The sequence below is a fragment of the Triturus cristatus genome, chromosome 3_2, assembly GCF_964204655.1.
Source record: "Triturus cristatus chromosome 3_2, aTriCri1.1, whole genome shotgun sequence".
Taxonomy (NCBI): domain Eukaryota; kingdom Metazoa; phylum Chordata; class Amphibia; order Caudata; family Salamandridae; genus Triturus; species Triturus cristatus.
The window spans coordinates 936,027,399-936,041,864 of NC_140584.1; the positions used below are offsets into that span (position 1 = coordinate 936,027,399).

Genomic DNA, 14,466 nt, shown 5'->3' on the forward strand with positions numbered 1-14,466 from the left:
TCATAGGCTAACTTGGGTTCCATTTTAGAGTGGTTTTCAAAATCAAATAAAAATACCAATATCATTTATCAGCACATTATTTGCATGTGGATGAAGTACGTAAACTAAATGCATTTGTCCAGCGCTGCAGTTCGTGAAACATTTGAAACACTAATATATATATTGTGTTTCACTACCAGTTCAATTTGGCCCCAGTGGGCAAATCCATTGTATAATATCTAGCACTTATATAGAGATGTCAACTAATTTTAGCCATTCATTGCGGCAATAATATACCAATCCATATTAGATACATCATACTTAAACATTGTTAAGTTATTAAAACAATGGACAAGGAATCAGACAGGAATTATGCCCAAGTGGGCTTTTAGTAAACCTGTGCGAAAAACCAATTAAAGAGCCTACATCTAGGAACAAACAAATATATATATGCAGTTCCAAATCCATACATTAAATTACTGGACGCCGTCCACTTGCAGTTCTGGCATAGGCCTTTGCTAATTGTGTAAAAATTAAAAGAGGGGATAAAAAGAGACAAAGAAACATCTTGTTTACTTTGTGCTTCTCATATCAATATTCAAATTACCAGCATATACACAATGGACCTAAGCAGTTGGATATCATCAAAAAAACACTTTGGGGCCGATTTCGATCTCGCTCGGAATAGCTCCGAACGCGATCCGGACGGGAAAAGTACGAGCCGTACGCGTGTTTTCCGACCGACTCGTACAACTGTACAAGCAAGCAAGTACGATGTGAGAGACGTGAACACGCCTACCGAGACGTTTCCGGGTCCGAATCACTCCGTACATGTCGTTCGTAAGAGAACCGTGTCGTGCAATAGAGGCGATTTCCGATCGAGCCAGTACGATGCACGATTTGGACAGCCGGATCGAGACGGAGTTTCCGACTCGTAAAAGCTCTGGGAAGAGAAATTCAGGGGTCCGCGCCGGACCCCCCTTCACCTGTAGCCTTATGAGTCAGTCACAGGGGGGGACCCAGGGTCCCCCCAACACGGTGCAGGTGAAACAGATGCGTCCCCACTACAGGGGGCACCCTTTGGTGCAACATACCTTTTTCGTCAATGGGAGCCTATGTACGCATCATATAACAGGCTCCCATTGACTTCAATGGGGTTCCGAGCGACCCGTGTCCATAAGCGCATGTTTGCATCGTACTCGGGCGTTCGGAGCCCAGGATTGTGAGTCGGTCGGAAAGCACTCCAGATCCGACTCAGTTGGAGGACTTTCCCAACGAGATCGGAATCGGCCCCTCAGTGATTCACTGAAACCCAGAGATTCACTGAAAAAAATGTGGTTAGAGGGAAGTTATGGTTAGGATTGGTAGTAACAGCTTAATATATAAAAACTGCATGTAAATAAACAACACAAAGCAATTGATAATACTATGTCCATAGTTATCTCATTGTGGTGCTATTGGTAATGTGATATGTAATCTGACTTGTATGCTCATTGATGACATGCACAGTCCCATCTGTTACATCGTAGGTGAGATCATGAGCACTGCGTTTGGTGTGTGAGTTTTTTTTTGTTAAAGTATTTTATTGATTTTTCCAACCGTCTCATCAATAATTCACGGGTACACACAGTAACATCGTGTATGATGCCCAATCGGCAATGCACATATCAGGAGAAACCATTCTCCAACTTTTACTACCCTAACCCCATCCCCTGCCTCCCTCTCTACCCCCACCCCCCCCCCTCTGTCAGCATGTTGGTGTGTGAGTTATGGGTTGCCATGATTATGAAATTTCCTGATTTACCTAACATGTTGATAACATGTGACAACATATAGTGGCATAAAAATCAAAAACATTCCATAGTGTGGAGCAATTCATTTATTTGTCATATATTTTTGTCCATACAATGCTAGTAACTTCATTTTATAATTGATATGGAATGGGTATATATATATCGCTTACTCTCTTTGATGAGGTGCTGTAGTGCTTTATGGCCGAAACACAGACCTGCGTCAAAGGAGCAGTAATCAGAGGGCTTGATCCAGTATCTAGCTCTTAAATGCCCAGGCATGCTCCTTTTTATCCAGGGATCCCAGGGGCCGTATTACATAAAGTGCCCCGGTGACATAACGGGCAAGCACGCCCGCTTTGTGCACTCTGGAGCACTTTTGTATTACAGAAGGGACCGCAAACACTTCTGCTGCCTCCTCTGTAATACTGATAGTGCTGGCGCACATGTAGCACCAGCTCTATCTCAAGAAGGCATTTCCTCATTTGCATGGGGGCGTGACCTAATGCAAATGAGGATATCACTTTGTCTCTGTGCCAGCGCCATATTATTCACGTGGGCGCAGAGGCAAACATGCCTTTAGCAAGCTCACTGAAAGTAGGCCACAGAAAGATGGTGTGCTTTCAGTGCTTCTCCTAAAGGCTGTGCTCTAGAGGGAAGAAAAGGGGTTCTATTGACCCCCCCAGACGTCCTCTTGCAGGCAAGTTTAGTCACTTATTGCACCCACTTGCAAGAGGATCTCCAATCCCTCTTGAAAATGCACGCGGGTGAAACAGCCGCTCCGTATTTCACTTGAATGCACTGCACCCAGGGCAGAGCTAGTTCAAGGCTGCCCTGAGGGCAGCGTATTCGCTATAATAGGGCGCTCTTTCCCTGTTTTACCATGTGCCCCTGTTTTAAGGCATGCAGTGGAATAAAGAGGGAACGCGGGTCCTTATAGTCATAGTGGCCCAGGTCCTTTTCAGCAACTTAGTCCACAATGACTGTTCAAAACCTCAGATGAGGTAGGTCCAAGCTCTTGGTCCTCAAGATGTAGTCACTTCTGGAAGCGTAGGAGGACAGCTATGGTTCTATGTAAAGTGCCCTTTATTATCTTTGTCGAGCTCCTCTAGGAATGATTACAATTAAAACATATTCATTATGTCGTTCAACAAAAACTTTAAATAGGTCAGTATTATAGCCTTACAAAAATCTTAAAAAACAGAGCCCCACCATTTATCATTTTTCCACGAATATCATTAAAACAGATAAGTATATATTATACAGAATATTAGTATTCTTTTGAAAATTCTTCTACATAAATAATATGTCACAAAAAAGCAAAACGTATTATTTCTTCATCCTGGTAAGATTGGCAACATTTCTAACATTTCGTGCGCACAAATGCAAAACATGTTTACTCTTCACAGCCCCTTGAATATCCATCTTCTGGTCTTCTGCACAGACACGTCCTTCTGTCCAGCCTTGCTGTGTTGCAATTCCATTCTCGCCTGGATAGGTGGCAGTGACTCATTCAAACTAGCAGTATTTGCATTTCTGTCTTATTAAAAATAGATTGTAGTGCTCATGTACTGCCAAGTAACTGTAAAAATATCTACATTCATTCAACTAGATTGACTGCTATGAAAGTAGCTTTACCTTATGGTTCTGATAGGACGTCACAGAGATGAAGGAAGTTTCTGGAAACACGTGTGTACAGAAGGCAGTGTTTTTAGAGCCAAAAGCATTGTTTTCATCTGCTTTGACGATGTGGAGTCGGGGCTGGTATTTGTGCATCGAATTTAGAATGATCTGTGAAAAAGAAAAAAATGTAGCTTTAAAAAATATTATTTGCATCATATTTGCAATTCAGTAATAGAGCAAAATGGAAACAGCAGCTCCTTCATCTGTATCTGAGTGAAACCAGATGTGTATTGTTAGGGCCTAGCCTGCGAGTGCATGCATGCAACTCGCGTGCAAGATACTGTTGTATCCAAAAAGGGCTTCAAGCCCGCCCATTGTTTTACCATTTTCTGGATATAGGTCCCTCTTCTTTACAGCCTCCTTAATGGGCCAGTGCAATCATTACTGTGGGGCAGGGGCCAAGCGCAGAGTGATTCAAGTTAATCTGTGCCCGTCCGCTGCGCCCGACCTGAGTGGGGTACTATTTCTTCCCCCGTCCAACTCCTCCAGCCGCCTCCATAGACTTGCTCCTTCTTTCCCTTGTTATATGTGCTGTTGGCATCTCTGCTCACTGAGGCGGTTGCTAGGTCACTAAAAAGCGAGGAGGTTATATACGTGAACTGTCACTGAAAAGATTGCAAACTCTCTAAACAAACGAGTCTGGTGAGAACAGGCGGGTGCAGACACTTTACAGTAAGAGCCACCGGGTAACTAGTTAATAATGGGGAAAAACCTGACATGGAGAAGAAAAACTTTCTTCATGCTTTTTTACAGCTGCGCCCGAGACTGGCATGCTGCTGCCTTTCTTGGCATGTGGAAAGCTGCTTCTCCTGCTGCAGTGGAACATATATTTTTATGTTTAAAAAATACGATTTTCTGTACCAACCTGAGTGTGCTTGGGACATTTACAAATCAGTGTCACTTTTGGAGTAGGATTTCCACAAAACAGAATGACTGTGGGGCGTCATGGTTCCAGTCGGGTCGTTTACCAAATGTTTGTATTCTGGAAGTTGTCGTTTTTTTCTGATTTAATTAGAGTAATTCATTTTCAATCATTGTTCTGCTGTCCGTCAGCGCCATCTGGACACTGATCGTGGGACCGGCAGTGTCATTGTTGGGGTACTTGAGTGGGACCACCATGGGGATGGATATGAAGCTTGGTTGTCTCGTCTAAGAGCATTTCATATAGTCCTTTTTTTTCTTTTTACTTTGCATTCTAGTAGCATAGCTCACGAGCGCCCGTGTCTTCTATATCCCCCCTTCAGAAGTGAAATAGCCCGAGCTGCTAAGTGCTCATTGCCCTGTGATCCCTTCACCCAGTACTGGTACTTTAGGCAATGGGACTTTGCATTCTGGGACTTGTAGTTTCATCGTTTCAGGTGGCAGATGTCTTTTAATTTAGATTATTTGTACTGCACACCTTTCCTTTTAATTGCGTTAATGTATCTATGTTTCTTTGGCTAGGGAAGAATGCATCAGTCCACCAACTCAGGGGCCCGAACGTCTCAGTACGCTGCTGGCACAAAGTCCGGATTAGCTTTAGGTGTTACATGTGTGAAGTGGGACCACATAGCAAAAAAGTCTACCCTCTATTCATTGTCAATGAGAGAGTGAGAGGAAAGACAGGAAGAGAGGACAGTGAGGTGAGAAAAATATGGAAAGAGCGAGTGAGTGTATAGTAAGATCAGGACTACGTGAATTATCTGATTTTGCAGCTACTGCATTTTCTGCATAATTTCAGATTTGACAGATTGTTTTTCTATTGCTGGCGATAGAGCGGGTGTGAGTTATCTACACAATCCGTGTTACACACCCTCCGTCTGACATACAATACAAATTAAAAATGCCATGACGCGGCCAGCACTTTTGAAAAACCTTTCAGCCGTGCTGCTTTGCAACATGGCTAAAAACATTGGCAAAGCTAATAGCTCGCATAGGCAAGACCATTTGACTTTGCCAAATGCTTGTTTTTTTCTGTAGTGAAGGTTTCTAGTAAGAGCAATTTTGATTAAAAACACAATCTATTAGGAGCAATTCATTCCAGTACAAAACGTGTTGTTTCCCCTCATAATACAGTGTATGAGATATTTTGTCTAGTGATTCTCTGTATATTTTGTTGCATGCTTTGAAAAAAAATGTGGGCCTGTTTCAGTTTTGTTTTTCTAAAAAGATGCTGTAGAGTAAGGTACATAAAAAACTGTACTGGGGTCTCCAAAAAGAGTAACATCCCGAGTTATTGTTGTTGGCAATCACTGGCGGCCCTTGCGGGTCTGCACTTGTTCAGGGCAAGCTTTGAATGCCTACAAGAACAAGCCAATAGGTCTGGCCTATGCTTTGCCACTATGCTTTAGCCATGTTGTACACCAGCGTGGCTGCTGTTCAGCGTGGCTAAAAATTAATGGGGTAAAGGAGAGTGGTGTGGAGTAGAGTGTCGTAGAGTGGAGTAGAGTGTTATGGAGTGTTGTGGAGGGGGTAGAGTGGAAGGGTGTAGTGTGGAGTAGAGTGTCAGAAAGTGGAGTGGCATAGTGTCGTCAAGTGGTGTAGAGTGTGTTTACAGTGGAGTAGGGTGGCATAGAGTACCTTGTCGTAAAGTGAAGTGGCATGGATTGGCGTAGTGCAGGAGAGTGAAATGGCATGGAGTGGAGTCGAGTGTTGTAGAGTGGAATGGTGCAGAGTAGAGTGGAGTGGCATAGAGTGTCATAGAGACGAGTGGCATAAAGTGGAGTCGAGTCACGTAGAGTGGAGTAATGGAGTGCAGTAGAGTGGAGTACTGTGTCGTAGAATAGAGTGGAGTAAAGTAGCATGGAGTGGCAAAGAGGGAGTTGTATAGAGAGTCATAAAGTGGAATAGTGTTGTAGAGTGTAGTAGAGTGGAGTGACATGTGGTGGAGTAGAGTGTCAAAGTGGAGTATCATAGAGTGGAGTGTCGTAGAGTGCAGTGTCGTAGAGTGGCCTGGAGTGAAGTGGCGTAAAGTACAGTGGTTTTAAAGTAGACTGGCATAGAATGCACTGGTTTTGAGTAAAGTAGTGTAGAGTGCATTGGGGCAGAGTGCAGTGACAAAGTAGAGTGGCATTCAGTGCAGTGGCGTAGAGTAGAGTGGGGCAGAGTAGACTGCAGTGGCGCAGAGTGCAGTGGTATAGAGTAGATTGTTTCAGAGTAGTGAAGTGGCTCAGAGTGGATTAGTGCAGAGATGTAGCATAAATTGGCATAGAGTGCAGTGGCATAGAGTAGAGTGGTGTAGAGTGCAGTGGTGCAGAATACATTAGAGTGGTGTGTAGTGATGCAGAGTGTAGTGGCATAGAGTGTAGTGGCATAGAGTGCACAGGCATAGAGTGCAGTGGCATGGAATAAAGTGGTGCAGAATAGAGTGGTATAGAGTATAGTGGTACAGAGAGCAGTGGCATAGATTACAGTGGTACAGAGTAGAATAGAGTGGCGTAGAGTTCACGGATGTAAAGCACAATGGTGTAGAGTGGCGTACTGTGCAGTGGCATAGGGTGTTGGAGAATACAGTATAGAGGTGTAGAGTGCAGTGCTGCAGAGTAGTTGACATAGAGCGCAGTAGCATAGAGTAGAGTGGTACAGAGTAGAGTGTGGTAGAGTAGCGTAGAGTAGAGTGCAGTGGCACAGAGTTGCATACAGTGTAGTGGCATAGAGTGGATTATTTCAGAGTAGAGTGAAGTGGCGTAGAGGGAAGTAGTGCAGGGTAAAGTGCAGTGCCATAGAGTGGTGGCATACAGTAGAGTGATGCAGAGAAGAGTGTCATAGAGTGGAGTAGCGTGGTGTAGAGTAGATCATTTCAGAGTAGAGTGGCACAGAGTGCAGTGTTGCAGTGTAGACTGTCATTGAGTGCAGTGGGGTACAGTAGAGTGGCATAGAGTGCATTGGTGTGGAGTGCAGTGGTATAGAGTAGTGTAGAATAGAGTGGCATAGAGAGCAGTGGCGTAGAGTACAGCAATTCAGTTTAGAATAGAGTGGTGGACAGTACAATGACATAGAGTACAATGACATATGGTGCAGTGGCGTAAAGTATTGTAGAGTACAGTAGAGTACAGCACTGCAGAGTAGAATAGAGTGGCGTACAGTACAGTGACGTGGAGTACAATGGCATATAGTGCAGTGGTGTAAAGTGTTGTAGAGTACAGTGGCGTAGAGTGCAGTGGTGCAGAGTATATTGGCATAGAGTGCAGTGGCGTAGAGTGCATTGGTTTTGAGCAAAGTGGTGCAGAGTGCATTGGCGTAAATGTAAATGTTGTAGACTTGTAAAGCGCACAGCTACCCCAGCAACGGGGCGTCCCGGCGCTGTAGACCGCTGGGGAACCCGTCCTGGCTATCCCTGTGAGATGGTCCCTTTCTGGGTATCTCCAAGGTGAAACCAGGCATCCCCGGCGTCTGTGGGGGGCCGTTGTAGAGATGAGGCAAGCTTAATGCCCAGAGTTGCCGAGTGTGTTCCTGGTTAGAGTAGGTACCGAGGCGAGAATTATTGAGTCCGTTTTGACCCTGGTCCACGACCCTGCCGCGTCGGGAATTGAACCCTGGTCCCTGGCCGATTCTCTGCTTACGGGTCTGCCGCCTCTAACTAGTGAGCCACACCTCTCAACTGGAAAGGAGTGGCATAGAGTTAGTACCTTTTACCTGGTTCCCACCAATCACGGGCTCACACACCCTCTCTACACAAACCCGAATACGTCCCTGGCCCAAGCTCCCCGTAGAGGATTGGACTAGTGAGTTAGAAAAAACCATACCAAATCAAGACCCGACCCAGTCGTAGCTAACAGAAGTTTATACACCTGGATTAAGAACTCACGCAACTTTGTGTTACCTAAAAAATCAATTCAGAAGGAAAGTGGACCTAACAAATCTGCATGGTTTTCCACTGAACTACGCCTCCTGAAAAAGCAATGTAAAAAATTAGAGAGAACGTGGAGATAAGATTTCTCACCCCATAAGAAATCACAATACAGAGCGGCCATCGCAACATATAAAGCAGAAATAAAAAGGGCCCAGGCCGCCTATTATGAGGAAAACATTTAACTATCAGCCAATTCCTCCAGAGAAACGTTACTAACGCAAAAAAAATACTAAAAGTCCCCGTCCCCCAGTGGCACCAGACTTATCCGAACGACGCTGTAATGAACTTGCTGAATTTTTTTCCACCAAAGTTCAAAACATCGTCAGGTATCTCCCCCAACTGGACTTTGATTTAACATCCAAGCCCTTGGACTCTGAACCATATGAGTGTAATTTTCAGCTTGAGACATACACCCCGCTCACCCAGGAATCACTCCTACCCATTTGTTTTTCTGTTAAGAGTGGGTCACCACTTGACCCAGCACCACCGAACATTCTGAATCTGGTAGCACCTACAGTCTCCCCTCCTATCACCAACTTGATCAATGCTTCATTAGCATCTGGATAAGTCCCACAAGACTGGAAAAAAGCAATGGTAAAAGCATTACTAAAAATGTCTCACTTGGACCCAGCTAAATTGGGCAACTACTGCCCTATTTCGCTCCTCCCCAGAATCAGCAAAATTGCGGAAAAAACTTCAACAAAATACTATCTGCATTCCTTGAATCCCACAAACTGCTCCACCCCTCACAAACAGGCTTCCGCCCCTGCTAAGGCACAGAAACTGCCTTGTTAGCCATGGTGGAAGAAGCTAGAAAGATTCTCGATTCCGGAGGATCCTCTGCCATAATCCTCCTCGACCTAAGCGCAGCCTTTGACACGGTGAACCATCGCACTCTGGTTCACCGTCTCAAGAAGGTGGGAGTGGCAGGTACGGTCCTATCATGGCTCCAATTCTTCCTGGAAGAAAAATACTTCCAGGTATTCGAAGGCGACATTCTAACCAAACCCTTCCCGTTGCAGTGTGGAGTTCCCCAGGACTCATCCCTGAATCCCACTCTTTTTAATGTATATATGACCCCTTTGGCGGATATTGTATCCCCCTTTGGAATCCATATAGTTACATACGCTGACGACACTCAGCTGGTCGTAGCACTGAACCAGGCTGAACACTCACCCACTGATCTCCCTTCTTGTCTCTGGGAAGTTGCTAATTGGATGAGCCTATCTCACCTAAAGCTCATTGGTGACAAAACTGAGCTTATGCTGCTTGGCAACCAGTTAAGTTTTAAATCTAGCACCATGTGGCCAGTCTGCATGGGCCCGGCACCAGTCCCAAAAACCGAGATAAAGAGCTTGGGTATCTGGTTAGATCAAGACCTTACCTTCAAAGCCCAAGCCAGGAAAACTGCCGCCGCGTGCTATGGCCTACTCAGAATGACCCGGAAAGTACTCCCCTTACTTCCCCGCCAAGCTAAAAAGCTGCTGATCCAGGCCCTAATTCTGTCTAGGTTAGACTATGGCAACGCTCTCTACCTAGGGGCCCCCATCTCAGTAGTCGCAAAATTGCAGATCGTTCAAAATTCGGCAGCTAGATTGCTTACAAACAATCGCTGCTCAGCAAAGCCCGCCCTACGCTCCCTTCACTGGCTTCCGGTATAGGAGAGAATTCACTTTAAAGCTCTCTGCGTTGCTCACAAGTCTTTAGGAGGAAATGGGCCACCCATTATCAAAGCCTTGGTCAAACCTTACAGGGCCACCAGAAGACTCCGCTCCGACGACCTCCACCTGGCAGAAGTGCCCAGAATCAAGAGGGCCAGAACGGGTGGCCGTCTCTTTTCATACAATGCTGCCAAGCTCTGGAACTCCCTTCTGCTCTCCCTTCGTAGGGAATCTAACCACCTTGCATTTCGAAACAGCTAAAGACCTGTCTTTTCACATAAGGGTCTCCTCCTCTTGGCCGTCGCTGCAGCGCTGGGATGCCTCCGGGTAGCCATGCGCTATATAAAAGTCTTTTTCATTTCATTTAATTTCAGTAGATTGTCTCAGAGAAGAGTGAAGTGGTAGAGTGGCGTAGAATGCAGAGTAGATTAGAGTGGCATAGAGTGCACTGGCATAGAGTGGAGTGGTACAGAGTAGAGTGCGTTGGCGTAGAGTGTAGTGGCATGGAGTGCAGTGTTACAGAGTAGAGTGGCACAGAGTCGAGCGGCGCAGAGTCGAGTGACGCAGTTGAGTAGTGTAGTCTGCAGTGGCAAAGAGTGCAGGGGTGCATAGTAGAGTAGAGTGCATTTGCATAAATCAGAGTGGTGCAGAGTAGAGAGGTGTGGAGTGGCGTAGAGTGAAGTGGCACAGAGTGGAGTGACGCTGAGTGCACTGGCGTTGAGTGCGGTGACACTAAGTGCAGTGGCGTAAAGTACATTATTTCAGAGTAGAGTGGATTGGTGCATGGTAGAGTAGAGTGGCGTAGAGTAAAGGGGTGTACAGTGCAGAGTACATTAGAATGGCGCAGAGTGGATTGGCATAGAATGCACTTGTATAGAGTGGAGTGGCACAGAGTAGAGTGCATTAGCGTAGCGTGCAGTAGCATAGAGTTAAGTATTGCAGAGTAGAGTGGAATAGAGTGGAGTGATGCAGAGGGGAGTGGCAAAGAGTGCAGTGGTGCATAGTAGAGTAGAGTTCATTAGAATAGAGTAGAGTGGTGTAGAGTAGGGAGGCGTAGAGCGAAGTGGGGTAGAGTGGAGTTGCGAAGAGTAAAGTGGTGCATTGTAGAGCGGAGTGATGCAGTGTGGAGTGGAGTAGTGTAGGGTGGAGTGGTACAGAGTAGAGTGTCGTAGAATAGCGGAGCATAGCCTGAAGTGGCGCAGAGTGGCATAGAGTGCAGACAATACATTTTCAATTAAAATGATCGTTACATTTGCACAGACATGCACTTTTACTGATACAAATATACAGCATACAAACGATAATGTGTTGAAATGTAATCACCTAGTGTATTTATTTGTTTTAATTGTGTTAAAATATTTATTTATATCTATTTGTTTGCACCACACTTCATTTGTGCTTTTTTAATTCTGATATATTCTGAAATAACTGCACATTTCATTCAGACATTAAAATGTTGTTGTGTGCTAAAAAAACATAACATCCTACAGCGTTCCTCAAGCACACCCCCAGAAGACAGCATGATTGTCACATAAATTCTCTCACTTTGAAGTCAGAGAAAGAAAAATAAATACCAAGCTCCCTAGAAGATAGAGTCTGACAGTTGACCTCTGTCTTTAAATGCACAGTGAATGTGACAAGATGGGAACAAGATTTAAAGGCCTGTTTACGGAAATTGAACACTGGTGAAAGAATGCAGTAAAAGGAGTTTGGTGCAAGAGAAAGGACAAACCAATCTGGACAGCCTAAAACAAATAGCGACAGCAAATAGAAAGCAAGCAAATGTGAGTTACAAACAACAAAGCCAATGGTAACCAATGGGAGGGATGCATTCCCAGGGAAGCTTTTCAAATGTCCCCAAGATGTCGTCAGCAAATCAGCCAGCTGCACTGTCTGGAAAGCTTCGACCTAAAACAGACAGAAAGTCTAGAACTAAATGTCATTTTACATTTCACAACTCCTGCGCTTTGGCACTATGACATAGAACACCATTATCTTTTTTCAGCCCACAGCATGTTGCATTTTGGGGCTTGTAAGTTTGCTTTAAACACTTTCATTATGGGCTCAAAACCCCAGTATGCAAAATTGGTTAAATGTGTTGTGCAAGACGTGGAGCACTTGTCATCTTGGTTTTAAATTTTGCACAGACTACCTCTCCATTTTAAAAACTGCTTATTAGACGTGGAAAACAAAAAGTAAACCCTTCTCAAATATTTTGTGAGGGGTTACTCATTCACTCACATCATACAATAAACAATCATTGGCAATGTGGATCAATTTTTTTCTTTATGCGTAGTGGACGTTTTACACCAAGCTTCACAACACAATACCGGTACAACATGGACAGCGGCAGCGCAACCTTCCCTAACATAACCAATAGGTTTCACCTCTGGGACCGCATAAGTGTTCAGCCATGCAAAATATTATCCTGGGTGCTGTGCTGCCAGGGATTGAAGACCTATTCAATTACTACACAGTGGGTCATGCAGTCTGATTCAGGAATACATGCTGCCCTCAGGAAACATTTATGGACACATTCCAAGGTTTTTTAACGCACAGACAGAAAGACAAGTGCCTTGATGCAAGCCAACAGCACTATAACATTCTGTGTGCAACTGCGTCACTAGAGGATTGAACATCCTATAAAAAAAGAAGTGAAGTACTTTCCAATGGCAGAGACGTCACATGCCTCCTCTCGCAGGCCTCTAGACACCAGGCGTCCTTCTCCAGAGTTTTCTATTCAAAGCACTGCTCGCATCATCTGTCTACCAGCAAGCCACCAGCCCTGCCCTCTGTCCCAGCCCCCTGGGTATAGGAGCACTGGACATAGCAACAACAACAAATGTCTGTTAGAGAAGAAATAATGAATAAACAGGGCCATCGTCGGCATTACTTAATCTAAAAAAAACAAAAAAATTAAACGGAACTTGTGTAATGAAACTGCCGCTTTTGTAAAGCACTTCAATACCTTTGGGTCAGTCAAGTTCACGCTCTATAAAAATGTCCCCAAAAATGAATCGGACATTGTGTAATATAACTAGCGCTCATGTAAAGCGCTCCAACACTTTTGGGTTGCTCGTGTTCAAATCATATAAACAAGCGTCAGAAAAAATGCAACGGGAATTGCCCAAGCCTTGCCCTTAAGTGTGCTGCAAAGTTGGGTGCTGAAGGTCAGGCTACCAAGGCTCGTTAAAATAAAAAGCAGCAAGGGGGGAGGGGTTTGGGGAAATCCTCGCACTTTGAAGTCAGAGAAATTTAAAGAGCCACCCTCAAAAATAACATCTAAAGAGTCTGACATTTCAACTCTGTATTTGAACAGGATGGGGACATTAAGTGACGGGTGTCGAAGCTGAACCACCAAAGATGGGCAAAAAGTGACACAAGCAGGAATCAAAGAAAAAGTAGTCCACCAAATGAACACATAAACTCAGAAGCGTAATGTTAAGAGTAACTGGGCAGTGCTCTGTGGGAGGAAACCAAACACAAAAAGGAGGGACAAAAAGGAAGGATTAACAACTAGCATGCAAGTATTTTTGAACGACAATCGAAGGGAGGAATAAAAAGGCAACAAGAGGGCTGTAAGCCCACAGAGTGAATATAGCATGTCTCGAAGAGACAGCGCATGAACTGCCTAGGCTCGATCTAAAAATGGGTGGAAGTAGTAAAAGGAACTTCACACGATTTTCTCACACGTACAGAACAGGTACAACACAGGAAGCTAACACACTAATGAGGGAACGAGAGGTGTTAAAGTATGATTATAATGAACAAACATACAAGAAGTACAAGACTCCTGCAAGTAACAGACAATCCTCTTATAGAATTACCATACATTCATGTACTTGCATAGGATGATGAACTCTCACCTACCTAGTGCTTCATCAGTGGATTTCATATCTTCTACTGGGAAGCATTCAAGTGTACTACTGTTCACTGGTTGTACAGTTTGTCAACTATGGCTTCTCTAGTTTTTCACTTTTTATCAGCATTTATGTTCTACCTTTACTAAATTGTCGGATCTAAATAAAAATTGTCTGATCTATATTAAAATTGTATGTGGGTGAGCTAATATGTGTTTTACTGGTATCTCCTTACTACAGGATTAAAAACAGGCAGGCCAATCAACAGATTACTTTTCTTTTCCACAAAATATGTTTCGGTGCTCAGATATGCCATTATTCACCCAGATGTCTTTCACAAGAAGGCAGGTATCTTGCATCAAATACCGTGAAATAATCACTGCTTCAAAGGGCATGTTCACCAGCCTCAGAAGGGGGCGGGCGATGGTGCAAATTTCCTGAGGTCCCACTCTTTAAAAAAGTCTTGCAATTTGCTGTTTGTAAGGCTGTCATGTTTCGCATGGTAAGTCATTGTAGTCTGCGCTATGAAACAGGCATGCCCACATTGTCAAGAATACTAGTCTGCAGCACACTCTGCGTTGAAGCTTATCTGGAAAAGCAGCTCCATGATGGCTGAGGAGAATAGCTCTTAGCTCAGCCTGAACCTTCGCCCCCGCTACGAA

At 44.5% G+C, this 14,466-nt stretch overlaps 1 protein-coding gene across 5 annotated transcripts in view; it reads right to left on the minus strand.

Annotated features, from left to right (window-relative positions):
• The window catches only part of TBX4 (T-box transcription factor 4), a 722,013-nt gene that overhangs the window by 60,730 nt on the left and 646,817 nt on the right, over positions 1 to 14,466 (minus strand). For all 5 annotated transcript variants that reach the window (XM_085649426.1, XM_085649425.1, XM_085649428.1 and 2 more), the window contains one exon: positions 3,408 to 3,560. In XM_085649426.1, the coding sequence (XP_085505552.1) occupies positions 3,408 to 3,560 (153 nt within the window). The remainder of the gene's footprint in view (positions 1 to 3,407; positions 3,561 to 14,466) is intronic.